At 35.4% G+C, this 17294-nt stretch overlaps 1 protein-coding gene across 1 annotated transcript in view; it reads right to left on the bottom strand.

Annotated features, from left to right (window-relative positions):
• PKHD1L1 (PKHD1 like 1) overlaps nt 1-17294 on the bottom strand; it is a 165327-nt gene that overhangs the window by 86293 nt on the left and 61740 nt on the right. Inside the window, exons 26-37 of the mRNA XM_081503071.1 lie at nt 15719-15841; nt 14925-15030; nt 12020-12130; nt 10598-10762; nt 9524-9645; nt 7665-7797; nt 6065-6260; nt 3785-3927; nt 3178-3282; nt 2433-2621; nt 1497-1667; nt 711-937 (exon numbers count right to left, since the gene is read on the bottom strand). Of these exons, the coding sequence (XP_081359197.1) occupies nt 711-937; nt 1497-1667; nt 2433-2621; nt 3178-3282; nt 3785-3927; nt 6065-6260; nt 7665-7797; nt 9524-9645; nt 10598-10762; nt 12020-12130; nt 14925-15030; nt 15719-15841 (1791 nt within the window). The remainder of the gene's footprint in view (nt 1-710; nt 938-1496; nt 1668-2432; nt 2622-3177; nt 3283-3784; nt 3928-6064; nt 6261-7664; nt 7798-9523; nt 9646-10597; nt 10763-12019; nt 12131-14924; nt 15031-15718; nt 15842-17294) is intronic.

The raw sequence follows: 17294 nt of genomic DNA, 5'->3' as shown, positions 1-17294 counted from the left end.
CCTGGTGGTCCAGTGGCTGGAACTCCGGGCTCCCAGTGCAGGGGGCCTGGGTTTGATCCCTGGTTGGGAAACTAGATCCCACATGCCACATCTAAGACTCAGAGCAGCCAAATAAATAAATAAATATTGTTTAAAAACCTAAACTATGATCATACACAAATGTTCCCAGCTACATTATTGATAATAGCCAAAAAGGTGAAAATATCCATGAACAAATGGGTGGGTAAATAAACTGTATACCCTACGCAATGGAATATTATTCAGCCAAAAAAGAAATGAAGTACTGCTACATGGTACATCGTGAATGAACCTTGAAAACGCTATGCTTAGTGAATACAGCTAGTCACAAATGACCACACATTCTATGATTCTATTTATAAGATTATTCACAACAGGCAAATCCACAAAGGCAGAAAGATTCATGGTTGTTTAGGGAGGGCTAGAGGTATGGAGGGGTTGTGGATAATATCTAAGGGCCATGGGGTTCCTTTTTGGAGCAATGAAAACATTCTAAAATTGACTGCAGTAATGGATACACAACTTTGTGAATATACTAAAAGCTTCTGAATTTTGCACATTAAATAGATGCATTGTATGGTATATGAATTATATTGCAATTGAGCTGCTATAAATTAAACTATGAGGTTATGGATGAAACATCATCCCTGTATGCATATACTGAAGTAAAAAGAAGATCTTTATAGTCTTACCTTATTAGCACATGTGAGATTACTGAAGGCATTACCAGTAATTGTTATCAATTCATTTAGTGTTCCGATGGATGGACTAATGTGGCTTATAGATGGTGAAAGACAACTTGAAAGCTCAAAGAGCAATCTCTCTGAATTTTCAACCCTGGTACTGTTCAGGCCACACAGGGGTTCTCTTGCTTGGCAGCCTGCCACAGAGCTTCCCAAGTGCAAACTCACGGGTCTGCCTTTAAACAAAAAAACTGCTTGTAAATCATGGATAAAATTCTAAAACAAGCACTGTTTTTAGGCTACATTACTCTATTTTGATGATGGTGGTTTATATTCTGGTAAATCCTTTTTATTTTTCAAATGACAAGAGGAGCCCCAGGCCCTGCAAAGTTAAAAGACCTAGACAAAGATGATATGGTTAAGAGTGAATATAAAAGTGAATATAAGATTAATTTTTCAATTTGTCTAAGGCCAGATCCTATGGGGAAAATAAAATAATAATATTATCTCACATTTTAATATATTTTCAGACACTCACAGAGTATCAGAACTTTTTCACATTACATCTCGTTTGAGGCACATAAGGATTCTGCAGACTGGCAGGACAATATTAACATGATCCTCATTTTATAGAATAAATGCTAGCGTCAGAGCTGTCCCGACCCATTCAAGGTCATGTGGCTAGTAAGAGACAGTCAGAGCCAGTCATCTGCCTCCTACTTCAGAAAGACTGCATACACCCTGGGTTTCCATCTTTAACTGAAGTGACAGGGTTTCCATCTTTAACCTTCTTACCCTGAGCATATGTGGCTTCAGTGCCCCCTACAAACAAGTGCAGGGGAACGTGACTGGTTTCAGCTGGTAAAACGTTAATGATTCCTTGGAGAAAAATGGAGCGAGCCTCATCAACATACCCGCTGCTGTAATAATGGATTCCAGGTGAAGTAAACTGGTAAGAAAATGAACCTGCCATAAAATGAGATTGTACATAATAAATACAAGCAATTAATGCATCTTTGAAAATAAATTTGAAATGATCCTTCAAACGCACATACAGATGACAGGTTTTCAAGCATATGATATTTCAACAGAAGTAGTAAGGAAATGACTATCAAAAGACCATAAAATAGCTATAAAAGAGCTGTCTTGTATAATGAAATTCTATTCCACAAAGGCAAGATCCAGCATTAATTTTTCTATAAAAAACATGTGCTATCCGGCATAACTTACTGACTCCTACAGAAAAACTCAACAGGCAATGAAAAACAGTTCGTGTTCATGAATAAGGTCAACCTGCTACACATGAAGAACAAAATGGGCAGTCTAAAAGGCACATTGTACACTAAGTTGTCCTGCAAGACTGATTTTAAAGCTGATTTAAATCAACAGAAATTCATTACTTGCTACCAGACTGGTATCATTAAAAGACATACTTCAGTCTTTTTTGTATTTTGCTTGTTTCAATATATTTTTCTGGTTGATTATTTCAGAATGAAAAGAGATATATCTGATATCAAAACTCAACTCTGATGTACTAAATACCTTGCAGGCATTCATTAAGAATATTTTATAAATTTGAAGTATTCTGTGATAGCAATAAAATGTCAACTAAACCATATCCTGTATTGTATATATTATTTATGCAAAAGTATTTTAAATCTAAACAAATTTCTTTTTATTGTATTTGGGAAAAAGAAGCATGATGCAAAATGCAGCAAAGTGGAAACATACCTGATGCAGATTTTTCTCTTCTGTTGGTAAATCCTTTGCCATCATAAATTGCACTTCCAGGACTGGAGACAGAGAAAACTCTGTATCCTATTCCCTTGAGATATGGATGTGCTTGCCAATGCCATGTCACTGTGTCTCCCACAGACACATTTAAGACTGATGGTGACCAGGCATAACCTAATCCATGTACTGGCAGCAGTTAAGTCATATTTTTTAAAGAAAAAAAGAAAAGTAGGAAAAATTCTTAATAACTATCTTTTAAAATATTGCCTTTTTATATAGCCACTAGCGAAAAAATTTTCAATTAACATTATAAAATTTTTATGTGTCTAACTCAAACACATAATAAAAATAAACAGAAATAATTGAAAGTGAGATAATGTGAATTTTCTCAGGCATTGAGGCATGCAAAATTCTACATAATTTCAATTTGGATATTTATTTAGAAACCCACAATGGGAAACAAACGATAGTAATTCAGAAGGTTCTGTATGGCAATAAAACCAAATGGCAATTCCTGAACTTGGAAATTTTAAACCTAGCCTTTTTAGACACAAGTCTACCACTGATTCATACTATATGTGGCCCCCTATGTCAAGTGGATAAATTCTAGACAAACTATCAACAAATTATACAAAGAAATAACAATACTTATGCTCTGAATACTCTGAAGTATTATAAGTAAAAATCTAATTCCAAGGTAACATGCCTCCATTATTTACAATATATAAAGGCCATCTTATACCTGAATCTTCCCCATTGTTGGTAACCCTGAATACATTCCCCGTTGAATGTAGAACACATTTTATGACAGTTTCTGATGATGATGTCACATTGCAGGGGAAGGACCCTGGAAAGAATAAAGATGGAGGAAAAAAACGTTTTCTCAAATAGTTTTTGAGAAATACAGAGATGAAGCATAAGTAGTAGACAGTCAAAGCCCTACAAAAGCTCCAATTACACAGTAGGATCTTTGGTACTTTTTTTTGATAGTAATTATGTTTGAGTACTGATTAGTTTTAGAACAGAGACCTCTCATTTAAAGTGTTTGATACACAGTAAATATTCAGACTATTGGAGATGATGAAGGACAGTGAAGCCTGGTGTGCTGCAATCCATGGGGTTGCAAAGAGTCGGACACAACTGAGCAACTGAACAACAATAACAATCAAAATCAAAAACAGTTAGTTTCTTTTTTACCAGCTAACCAAATACACTTAACCTTTTATACGTTGATAGAAAACATGAAGTTTCCATGACTGAGAGTATTTGTGTAATAACTCAGCACCCACAGCGCATCCTTTAAAATGAGAAATATGATAATAGCCGTCCTGTGAGGATGAAACTATTACCTAAAAGCACAGTGTTCTCAGTTGGGATCGTGCTGAATCCCAAACCCATTATAGTGATTTCAGTTCCACCATATAAGGAGCCTTTCTGGGGAAACATGTTGATCACTTCCAAAATATACTGTATAGAAGCACTTAACTTGTCTCTGCAAAAGAAAAATTAACAGCTATTTCAAGGAGCCTTCCATGGGGTCATGTTGCTTAACTCTACTTAGGACATGATTCATTTAAGAGGAAATAATTGAATACCTAATTAGACATTACTTTATCAAACTAGATAATCTTATAATTATCATGACTTCAATTTGGTTTTATCATATACATATATAATAGCTGTTGTCCTAAATGTGAAAATTAGACTTCTGAAAATCCCATGGCAGAAGAATTTGAGACGGAAGATACTAAAATATTATGGGAAAATATGGTTATGAGGATTGCGGTCACAAGAAATACAAGAAATCGTTTAAAATACTTTCCTCATTATAACAGAACATAAAGGCAGCATCATATATAAAAGAATAGTAATGAAATTCTATACATTTAATGTCCATAGGGTCGCAAAGAGTCGGACACAACTGAAGTGACTTAGCACCCAGCACACAATATAAGTAATTACTATTTTCTGCAATCAATTTGAATTTATCATGCTATATTTGTTGGAAATTTGTCATGATCTCCCTTCCCACTATTTCAAGGTTTACTTTATTTCATTTTTTTTTCAATATATCCATTAGGCTATCAAAATGTGTAATGCTTTCCTGACCTGCCACACAGAATAACTTCCACATCCCGGCTCCCACCACAACTCATTTGAATCTTTGTGTTAACTTTTCATCAAACTTCTTCTTCGTAAGTGAATTGGTAATTTTTGAACCACCGCTCAAACACCCAGTTTGGTATGCTGTGAATTCTGTATCATCAAGCTAAAGCACAAGCCCACAGCTCTTCTAGGACCACGTGAGCCCTCCCTGAAAATCTAAGAGGAGATGGGAACAGTTCTGAGGTTATGTTTACTGTCACTCATCTCTCTTCACCTCCCACAAAATCCTCCTGCAATGATTTTTCCTTCTACTCTGACATCAGTTTTACTTGCCTTTTTTTAATCTACAGTTTCCTCTTTTCTAATTATTCTAAACCAGTAACCTCCTTATGATAGAACTAAAATTTTACCAGGTGACAAGCAGCTTCAGGTAGGAAAATACTAAACACAGAAAACACCAAACACCTACTTGAAGGACTTCCCAGGTGGCGCTAGTGATAAAGAACCCCTTTGCCAATGCAGGAGACATGAGAGCTGAGGGTTCGATCCCTGGGTTGGGAAGATTCCCTGGAGAAGGAAATGGCAACTCACTTCAGTATTCTTGCCTGGAAAATCCCATGGACAGAGAAGCCTGATGGGCTATGGTCCACAGGATCACAAAGAGTTGGACATGACTGAAGTGATTTAGCAGGAAGCACCTGAAGGAAAACTAGTTGGAGGCAGATTCCCTCTATCCTCTCCCTCACCGGCCAGCTCCTACCCATTTCTTAATTTAATTGTCAGTTTTTCAGAGAACTCTTCCGAGTCCCTCAGGAAAAGTTGGCTCTCTCTATCGCACTTGGGACCTCTTATCCATGGCATTTTTCACATTTATGATCAAGTTATTGATATAATCTGTTTGAAATCTGCCTTCTCAACAAAACTGTGGGCATCATTAAGGTGGAGAATATGCGTGCATGCACGCCTAGTCATGTCATGACTGAGTCATGACTCTCTGCAACCCCATGGATTGTAGCCTTGCCAGGGTCCTCTGTCCATGGAATTCTCCAGGTAAGAACAGTAGAGCGGGTTGCCATTTCCTCCTCCAGGGGATCTTCCTGACCCAGGTATCAAAACTGTGTCTTCTGCATTGGCAGGTGGATTCTTTACCACTGTGCCACCTAGGAAGCTCTAAGGTGGGGGACACATGCCTCTTATTCTCCACTATAAAATCCAGTGCTGAGAAAGTGTCTGCCCCTAGTAACTGCCTGATAGTATTTCCAGAATGAATTAAAATCATGTGACGTATAGATAAACCTAGCTCTGCAGAGAATCTTACAGCCTAGTCGGAGTGGTATTGGTCTCATATCTTAGCATCATATTGCATTTTATGAGATATTTTCAGAATCGTTGCAAAGGGAATTCTAGAAAGATGAAAAAAATCAATTGAAATATTATAAGGTTTAATTACCGCTTCTCTTCCTATCCCAATACTTTAGCACCATGTGTTCCGTGACTCTACCAAGTTTACGTCATTACCATACCTTGTTGATGCAAAACCCCAGTTTCTGACTTCGACACAGATATCATGTTTTCCAGGAGACAACTTGGGCAAAAGGCATCTAATATCTGTGACGTTCCGGTGAAGGACCTGGCAGGATTTACCTCCAACGTAGACCTCTATGTTTTGTGTCAGTTCATTTCCAAAGTTATAACCCTTAATCGTTAAATTAACTTCTCCTATTATTTTAAAAGGAAAGAAAATTTTACAAAAAGAGTCCATGTATTATCTAGCGCAAAATTTGAATATTAAATAAACCAACTCATCTCTTATCTTTCATTGGATTTAGGACATCCTAACACTTTCAGAGGTAAAAGAAAAATCAGTGAAAGAATTGATAGCTGCCAGAGGGAGATAAAATTCACATTCAGTTGTTTAACAGGGAAAAGAAGATGGCAAATAATTTTTTTTAAATTTATATTTTTCTTATTGCATATGTTCTAAGTGATATAATAAACAGACCAGTTCATAGTTAAAACAGAAACCTATGACAGGTTTGGCTTCAAGAAACATAACTGCAGGAGAAACTGCTTCAAAAGCCTGTCCAGAAATGGCACATGTACATATATTATTGTACATGTTCTGTTCAGTTGCCCAGTCATGTCCAACTCTTTGTGATCCCACGGACTGCAGCATGCCAGGCCTCCTGTCACTCACCATCTCCCAAAGTTTGCCCAAGTTCATGTCCATTGCATCAGACAAATACATATATTGTCTATTGCACTGGATACACATATAACCTCAGAGAAAATCAATAACCTCAGATATGCAGATGACACCACTCTTATGGCAGAAAGTGAAGAAGAACGAAAGAGCCTCTTGATAAAAGTGAAAGAGGAGAGTGAAAAAGTTGGCTTAAAGCTCAACATTCAGAAAACGAAGATCATGGCATCCGGTCCCATCACTTCATGGCAGATAGATGGGGAAATGGTGGGAACAGTGGCTGGCTTTATTTTTGGGGCTCCAAATTACTGCAGATGGTGACTGCAGCCATGAAATTAAAAGACGCTTACTCCTTGGAAGGAAAGTTATGACCAATCTAGACAGCATATTAAAAAGCAGAGACATTACTTTGCCAACAAAGGTCCGTCCAGTCAAGGCTAGGGTTTTCCAGTGGTCACGTATGGATGTGAGAGTTGGACTATAAAGAAAGCTGAGCGCCGAAGAATTGATGCTTTTGAACTGTGGTGTTGGAGAAGACCCTTGAGAGTCCCTTGGACTGCAAGGAGATCCAACCAGTCCATCCTAAAGGAGATCAGTCCTGGGTGTTCACTGGAAGGACTGATGTTGAAGCTGAAACTCCAATACTTTGGCCACCTGATGTGAAGAGCTGACTCATTGGAAAAGACCCTGATGCTGGGAAAGATTGAGGGCAGGAGGAGAAGGGGACGACAGAGGATGAGATGGTTGGATGGCATCACCGACTCGATGGACATGGGTTTGGGTGGACTTAGGGAGTTAGTGATGGACAGGGAGGCCCGGTGTGCTGCAGTTCATGGGGTCACAAAGAGTCGGACACGACTGAGCGACTGAACTGATACACATATATATCAAATGACTAATTTTATTGAAGAATTCCTTACCCAGTATTGTTCGTACTTTTGGACTAAAATCGGTTATAACTGGAGTCTGTAAACAGTTATAACTAAAAGCATTTTTTGCTGTGGCTTGAACTCCACTGGTAATAACTGAAATATCAATTGTACCCTCAATTCTCTGAAACAAGAGGGAAAAATAAAACAATTAGAAAATACTAAATGTTAAGATACAGACATTCAATGGCTAAAAGCAAAAAGAATCTCTCAAAATAAACTTTTAAAGATTTTTTTTCCTGAAGTCATGAATCAGAGTTAATTACCAGATACTTTGAAAGTTGTGATCTCAAAGGAGTAAAGTTATTGTATCAAATGTAGGTTATATGTTTAAATTCTTAGATGAAGGTATATGAAAAAGTGGTTTTGTGGGTGCTTATGATCAATTCAAACACATCTACATTACTGGATTCCCCAGGGTTCTTCAATGTTTTGGAGAAGTGATTCTCTAATTAATTAAGTATATTATGCTAAAAGTTTTGAGTCTTTTGCTCTTAAAATAGGCTTGAATGAAACATTTATTCCTCTTCATGGATAAAGGACATTATTATATCTTTTGTTGACATGGTTCCTCTGTCCAAGACTGAAACCTAAGAAAAATATGGGATGCTTTCACTGATACAGCACACGATTCCCAATTAGGAAAAACAGTTTTCCCAGCATCTAGTATTTACTTAGTTCCCACTCAGTGTTTAACTGAATGACATAATTTAAATGAAGTTTTAATTTGCTATATCCCCCAGATTCGTATCTCCATCATTCAGTCCAATGCATGCTCAAATTCGGGGTTTCCCTGGTAGTTCAGCTGGTAAAGAATCCATCTGCAATGCAAGAGACCCCTGTTTGATTCTGAGGTTGGGAAGATCCCCTGGAGAAGGGATAAGCTATTCACTCCAGTATTCTTAGGCTTCCCTGGTGGCTCAAATGGTAAAGAATTTGCTTGCAATGTGGGAGACCTGGGTTCGATCCCTGGGTTAGGAAGATCCCCTGGAGAAGGGAATGACTATCCACTCCAATATTCTGGCCTGGAGAATTGTATGGACAAAGGAGCCTGGCAGGCTTCTGTCCATGGGGTCGCAAAGAGTCGGACATGACTGAGCAATTTTCACTTTCACATCACAACTATATAATAATATCCACACTTAATTGTCTGTAGCCTTAGATATTAGTGACTTAATTCATCATTCTTCTGCACACAGTAAGTAAAACAGTTTTGGTTTAAATTTAAACACTATTTTTAAAAATAAAGGACCAATGATTGGTCCTAAAATGTAAAATTCTGTGGGAAAAACTCACATCGTGTGTGTTTTGTCAACAAACTGAAACTTTAACACATTTAAAATATTTATTTATTCCCTAAAAAACCCAAAATGTCTAGAGTTGCTTCCCTGAATTTTTTAGACTATTTATTACTGGTATATTTTTTCATCTTTGGATTTTCCTGGTCAACTCCCATTCATCATCCCTCCACCTCTGACAGGACATGAACTTGCTCATGAAACTCTTCCTGACATCTTCACCCCACTGTATTTTATCTTCACTTTGTGTGTTTACTTCTATTATTTCAAATGAAACACACTGTTTAACATTAGTTTTTTTTGTTTTTTTTTTAAATTTAACATTAGTTTATATGTCTGTCTTCCTCAATGATGTTAAAGTATCTAGATTGTGGAGATAATATTTTGTATTTGGATTTTGGCAGAAAGATGTTGAAGAAATAATTGTTAAAGACTGTAATGAACCTCTGCACTCGTTAGGTAAATAAGGCATTTATTTAACCCTCTACTGAGATGCTCCTTAATTTGCACAATTTCAGACTTAGAAAAAACAACCAAAACTGGATGCCTTACTTTTGGTGTTCTGCAGGTTATTTTATTCAAATCCCCTTCAATTACATTGCAGGTTTCATTTCCAACTAATACCTTTGAATATTCATGAAAGCCAAATCCAGATACAGTCAGAAGAGTACCACCTTCATTAGTAAAAACATAAAATCAAATAACAACAAAAACACAATAGATTAACAATAACAAAAAGACACTTTGGCAGTAATCTAACTCATCATTCAAGAACTGTCTAATCATCCAAGAGATGGGTTGGCAAGTAGATCAAAGACCATATAGCCTGAGCTCCAGAGTCTGGAATCGTAAAGGGGCTGGGCTAAGTGATTGAATGAAATAACACAGATTTGCAACTAACATTTGCTTCTGGACATTACTAGCAGCAACTGCTATTTTTCATAGTGTCTTCTTCATCCTAAAGAGAAATGATGCTATTTGTATTTACTCAACTAGTGGGAAATGAGAGTGAATTAAGACTCTGACAAAATCCCAAATTTTAATACTTTTAAGTAAATCAAAAATCCCAACAAAATAAAAATAACTTAAAATATAAACGCAGAACACGCCCAAAAGATCAAGGCCAAAGCACAAAATCCAAAACTAAGCATGATCAAACAAACAAGCAAACAAAACACAAAGGAAAGCAAGACTGGAAAAATGTGTTATTTTCTTTCATCTTTTGCATCAGCCTCCCTTTCCTGGATTTATTCCTGGAACTTTTTCTGGGTCAAGTAGCTCCACTGAGACTGTGATTACAAATGGAGCAGTTGGTAAGCAGAATAATAACTAATAAATCTTACCTTGACATAATTAATGAGCTCGTTATAGAAACATGTAATAATTGATGATATTAATTCAATAACCTAAGACATAGTAGAAGCAGTCACCCTGACTTGTGCTTCATAAGAAACAAAAGAATTAGTCATCCAGTGAATCACTGTGCCTTCCAAATGAGGTGTCTCCTTTGTTCTGTACAAGGAAGGTTTAGAGTCCTCTCCCTTCACCCTGTTCTAGAAATAGTTCCATGAAATGAATGATGGAAATGCAGTCAACTTTCCTTTGTTTGGAACAATTAACTGTTACCTGCGAGGCTTCCAGAAGCAGGCCAGATGTGTGAGATCTGACTCTGATAAATGAAGTGGAATCCCTTCTCCTCTACATTCCGTGCTAGTCCAACATCAGCGATGGACACAGCAACTGGGAAACGTCCAGCACTTCCGTTCAGAATCTGGCACTTGATCTCATTTTCTTGTGACAAAAGAAGAAGAAAATGGTCAAGAAATGTTTTTGTTGGATAAAATTACTGAAATTTTATGTTTGCAAATATAAAAGTGGCCTTCATTTTTATATTCCGAAGAAACATATCTGAGGAAAATTACTCATATATTAATGGAAGGAAAACCTTTACAATCTACCTAATACTATGAATCAGACCCTCCCAGAAAAAGAGTAGGATAAAATAATAATGAGGGCAGAGTAAACAATTTGCTCCTGAGTACTACTGTGGCAAAAAAAGTTACTATAATAACAATTTAAAATCCTAATATATAAGATCATTTATACCAATAATTCTAAAGATTTGGTCCAATATATTTTTTATGTCACAAACTGAGTAAAATACTAGGTTTCAACAAGAAAAGTGATCAAAAACTAAGTGAAAAACCTATTCGTCATTTAGAATAGTATATGTGTATTTATAGTACAGTGCACGTCATCACCATCATTGTTATTATTATATACAGTATAATAATACTGGATATTAGATCTCAAGAATCCATAGAAGATGCAAATTTAAAACAATTTAAACGAGGAACTTCCCTGGTGGGCCAGTGGTTAAGACTCTGTGCTTCTAAGGCAGGAGGCACAGGTTCAATACTTGGTCAGGGAACTAAGATCCCCTGTGCCATGTGGTGCAAAAGAAAAAGACTTAAATGATACAGAAGATGAATTTGCTTATATAATCTAAACTTACTAAAATTAAGGAAAATAACTAGGATTGTGAAAGACAATTTTTAGGTAAATAAATAGTTATGTTCCTTATTTCCATAAATAGACAATATCAATGATATTTAAGTTCTATATTAATGGGTAGAGGTTCTTTTGGACTATAAGTCCAGGAAGATGGCTGTGGCCTCTTGTTATGACTAGTGTGACATTTTCAAAGCATGAGCAGAGGGCATCACAGAATATCAGAGCAGCAATCTATGTGTTTTTGTGCTCCAGAGACACACCAAAGAAGGAAAGATTTCGTGTAATCTCTTTATGAGGGGAAAAAGAAAAAAAATCATCTGTTATGGATAGAGGTACTATACAACAGTGCAAGAATTAGTCTGTGGTTATAACCAAAGGTTAAAAAGATAAGGTATTTATCCAGAGCAGTTTGCCAATTTCACGACCACAAAGGAACTCTATAGGAAAATTATTATTGTAACACTGCTCCTTGATCCTATTTTCTCTTATAGAAAAACAATTAGACTTAAAAATAATCATTTTAAAAGAACCTACCACTCACAGAAAGAAGAGAGCAACCTGCTGACCCAACTGAGACCGAAACAGACGAACTAGGAGAAAATCCTGAACCCGAGATGGTTAAAATTGTGCTTTCTCCATAGGACCCTGAAAATGATAAATATAAACGACAATATTAAAATGACAAAACATAGAATCTGTTGCTTTGAAATCAGATATTTCAGAGGAAAAGGATCCTACCTTCTAAAATATATAAATAATAAGTCTTTAAGCAAGAAGGGAAAAAAGACATTTATTTAGCAATGGTATTTTTTTTCCATTTTATTACTGCACATTGCTTCATGTTTGGAATCTGTGTGTTGATAGAGATTAGTGGAAAGAATTATCTGACTCAAAGTATGGAATGATGTAAGTAAAGGAAAATTATTCTTATGACAAAGAAATGAAACAGACATCTCCATATGGTAACTTAGACTATGACAGAACTGCCATCACAAACTCATGAAAAAAGAATAAACTGTACAATAATGTAGTGGACACTTTCCATTTGAAGCAGGATATGATTACTTAAGCTGGAGTGACACCAATTCTAAACTGCCTGGGCTGTTTCAGGCTTATACTCTCTGGCCCAGGATCTTATACTGAATGTTCTCCGTTGACTCTTAAGGTATCCAGGTTTGATCGATTAATGAAATGGTCACCCTACTTACATAACATCACATACAACATAGATTTCACATGGATTTAAACAGCTAAGGAGGAAAAATCAAAACTTCAAAATTTTAGAAAAAAAATAGTCAAATATCTTAATGACTTTCACATAGAGATGGATTGTTACACTACAAAAACAAATGGTTAACCATAAAGGAAAACATATATAAATTAAACGTTTCCATGAACAAGATAGTAAAACAAATCATAAGTGATACACTAGGAAAAGATACATGTAAAGAATCGACAAACATAATATATAATATACAGTGAAAGTTGACAGAAAAAAGACAATCTGGTAAATGGATAAAAGGTGCTAACAAGCAATTTGCAGAAGAAGAAATAATCTAAATGTCCAAGAAACAAAGAAGATGTTCCTGTGCATTACTAACCAGGGAACAGACAACATAAAAACAATGATGAGATAACTTCTTACACTCATCAGATTGACTAAAATTAGAAAGCTCATTAACTGTTGGCAAGGGTGTGGATAATATGATGTCCTCATACCTATTGGAAGTACAGTCAGTTAGGGGAGCAATTTGGTCATCTAATGAAGTGAATACACATATACCTAGTAATCCACATGTAGGATGCAAATCCTAAAGAAGTTCTAGTATGTATGTTATAGTAGATTTGCATAAGAAAGTTCAATACAGTCATGGGCAAAAACAAAAAAACTTGTGAACAGTCTAGATGTCTATCAATAGAGGAACAAATAAATTGGTTTATCTATGAAGTATTTAAACTGATTAATACATATGCATAAAACCATATATTTCTCAAAAAAATGCCGAATGACAAAATAAGGTGGAAATGATATTTACAATGAAATAGCTCATGGATAAACTTGAAAAACTGGAAAAACTACCATGTCTGTGTTATACACAAAGGGTAATTAAAATGGCATGGAAGAATACAGACAAAATTAATTATTGTGCTTGCCGCTGGGGAAGGTGGCAGGGCACTAGCACTGAGCATAGTGCTTAGAGACAACTATAGCTGTTCCTATAATATTTTCTTTCTGATGATTTGAAGTAAATATGATAAGTGTTAACAGTTGATAAATTTTCATTGAGGAAAAAATGGCTGTTTTTAATAGCATTATTTATACTTACTTTTTAAATTACTTTTACATTTAAAATGTTGCAAAAGGTGCTTCACATTAACTGAGTAGGAAATACTATTTTCAAGAATTAAGAGTGAAAGTCCATTGCAAAATACAAAGATGTATTCAAAAACAAGAATACCAAAGTGGAATTTAAAAGTGGAAATCCATTACAAAATACATGGATGGATTCAAAAATAAGAATATCAAAGGACTAAAACCAAATTAAAGTTCAAGAAATCTTTATTCTTGAGAGTTTTGAAGGTTTTACAGTAGTGATACTAACTTTGGGATAACATGAATTTATATATATTATAATACTACAAAAAGGTATTAGTATAATAATTACATTAAAAGGTATTATGAACAGTATTATAACAATTATAATACTATGATAAAAGTCTGAAGGATATATTCTTTCAACATAATAATGTGATATTTTAAAGATTTCAATGGGGTTTTTTGCTTGCTGACATAATTAGCAGGTGAGTTTTCCTACTAGTCCTCAATACTAAATAAGTGATTACAGTATCTAAGCTTATCTTTCTATCTTGAAAAAAAGCCATCCCTTACAATCCTTAGTCATTCTGTTTATTTCAACCCTTGGGAGTTCAGACATAAAGTGTAATCACATTTTTCAAAAGCAGTCACATACCATGAAGGTGTTTCATGATGTGTCCCTCTAGATTGAGTTCTTGGCAATAATTTTTCTCTCATTCTCAAATCTAGGGCCTAATCACTTTCTTTTACTAAACAGCAGCTGTCCTGTTACTGACCTTTTAGTACTATATCTCCTAGAAGAAGTGGTCTCATATGATGAAAATTCCAGTTAAAACCGTAGGTAGTAGAGTTTAACAAAACTGCCTCAATATCACAAATCTTAGATATTGATTTTAACTTGGTGAAACAGGAAAAGTAGAATACTAGTGAGTCCAATGTCAACAGTGATATTTTTCCCAAAGAAAATTAATGATCTTTCCATAGCTTTCTGATTTGATACATTTTTTTCACTATGTAGAACTGTCTGCTTGCCTTAGCTAGAAATTAAAAACCACTATCCAAGTTTACATTTTTGCTAATTGTCTTACACCCTACACTCCAAATTCGAAAGCAAGAGATTACCTTGGGAAGGGTTTATGGCCCAGATTTGAGGAGTATTTGTGGGTTCCCATGTAAACCCACAGTTGCCTGAACATTTAGCTGGAATTTCATTGACATAGACTTCAACCTACAAATAAACAAACACAGAGATAACAGAGGTAGCACGGTTAAACAGAATATATGTAGGATTTAGAAAAATATGGAATTTTGCTTGTTTGCTAGTTTGCTGGTTTCCAAAAATTAGTCTATTCTACTCATACTTTGTCTGTTTTGACACTTCATTGACTTATTCTGCAAATGTGTCCATTATATCAGGCACAGCTGTAAATGGACAAGTACATTTAACAAAACAGATGACATTCCTGTTGTCACTCAACTTACATTCTAGCAGAGGTAGGGCAGAGAGTTGCATAAGGCTATAAACTTACCAAAAAAGTAAATGCACATTATGCCCTGGGGGTAATTAGTGCTATGGATAAAAATAAAGGTTGCTCTTGAGAAAGTCACCTAAACTCCTTATTCTTTAACTCCCTCTCAGTAAGTGGTAAGGTTAATAATCGCTTTACAGAGATATGACAAAGATTAAATGAAAGGATATATTTTCAAATACTAACAGCAGAACTTAATATTCATTTTTATCATAAAGAAGATATTAATAATTTTCCCAAAAGTCATGAAATAATATTATTGAATTGATCCTCTGTTAATAATTAGTCACATGAAAATAAAGATGTCATCTCTTCAGTTTTACTGGGTCTTTAATTTATTACAAAATAGTTACATGTTTAAAATTATGAAGAAACTTTTAAAAATACCTGTGGCTGTTTGCTGGGTGTACAAAGTAGGTCTCCCAGTATGCGCTGTCTGAATAAGCCACCTTCCTTTATCTTTGTAACCGTCATGTTAGCATTTTCTCCAAAAATGTTGGAATCATTGATCTATTTTTAGGTAAGATTATTTTACTAGAAATGTTATGATAAATATGACCACACTAGCTTTTCTTTTTAAATTTAAGCATGATTAAAAGTGAAATGCAGAAGATGAAAAAATTTCAAAACCATTTGATCACATTTTTGAAAAAGAAGCCTCTTCAAAAACGATCATAATCTACTGAAGAAAAAACTGGTAACATCATAGCATTATCATATATTGCAGCAATCACAACTTCAATTAAATGACTAGAATTAACTTGAGTATTTAGAATAAAAGCCTGAGAAACACAAATTTATTAATTTGATTTTGTCAAAATATTCTATGCTCTTTCTGAAAATGACCATTTTGATAAATGATTCTTAAATAATTGAAAAAAATGTGGTCTTCTTTCCACCCAAGAGTCAATGTTTCCCCTTTAGCAGTTTTGGCCTGTGACTACCCCTGGCTTTTCATCTACTGATGAAATTATATTTTCTGCCAATGGTAAAAATGAAACCAAATCAGATCAATATGCATACTTTGGTCATTCCAAAGCTGCACTGTTAACATGTTAGCCTTCTGATACATACAGAGGCTAGAAAAGAGATAGGAGTCTTCATGGTGGGTCTGTGGGAGCCAAAGTGACCAGGAGCAGAAATGATGAATAAGCAAAGGAGACTGGTCAGGGAAGAATGAAGGGAAGAGTGTGCAGACACCACAGAGGCATCAAGGGGACATCAGTCATTAGAGATGTCTCAGTTACAGAAGTTTCTAATTCTAGTTTCAGGACATGTGCTTTCTTAAAATAAGGCCCACAACTGTATGACATCCATACAGTCTATGTATGGCATATTATATTCTACATTTATATACCTTTTTGAGTCTCCTCTGTCACTTTCCCAAAGCAGTTTTGTACTTTTTTCCACCTTTTGTCAAGGACATCTTTCCAGGTGAATATATGTGGGTCTATATATGCGTGCACGGTATTCATGCTAAGTTTGTGTCATTTTAACAACTATTTTTCTATTGATGGGGGTTTAGGATTCTAGGGTTTTTTTTTTCTTTTTTTACTATTACAAATAATGCTGCATTGACTAACTCTGTGCCTATTTCATTTCCTATTTGTATTATTATTTCAGTAGAATGGAGTTATAGATCTGAAATGGCTGAATCATAAGGTATATGTATTCAGATACAACTAAATTATCCTCCCAAATGGCCTTACTGATTTTACTGTCTCACCAATAGTATGTGAGGATAAGAGTGCCTCTCACACTCTCATCATCATTAGAAAGCATACTTTTGATGTTTACCATCTGAGCCCAGAGTCTCTTTCAGACCCTTCACCTTCGCATATTCTAAATGTAACTTCCCTCCCATACTCCCAACCACACTCTAAATGAAAGTCATTAGATGAGCACTTAAAAGTGTGGCTCTGTTATGAACTTGAAAAGGTCATCTTTGGAACCAGAAAACTAT

Source organism: Giraffa tippelskirchi, chromosome 6 (genome assembly GCF_054371585.1).
Source record: "Giraffa tippelskirchi isolate mGirTip1 chromosome 6, T2T-mGirTip1v1.2.pri, whole genome shotgun sequence".
NCBI lineage: Eukaryota > Metazoa > Chordata > Mammalia > Artiodactyla > Giraffidae > Giraffa > Giraffa tippelskirchi.
This window is presented reverse-complemented; position numbering and strand designations above follow the sequence as displayed.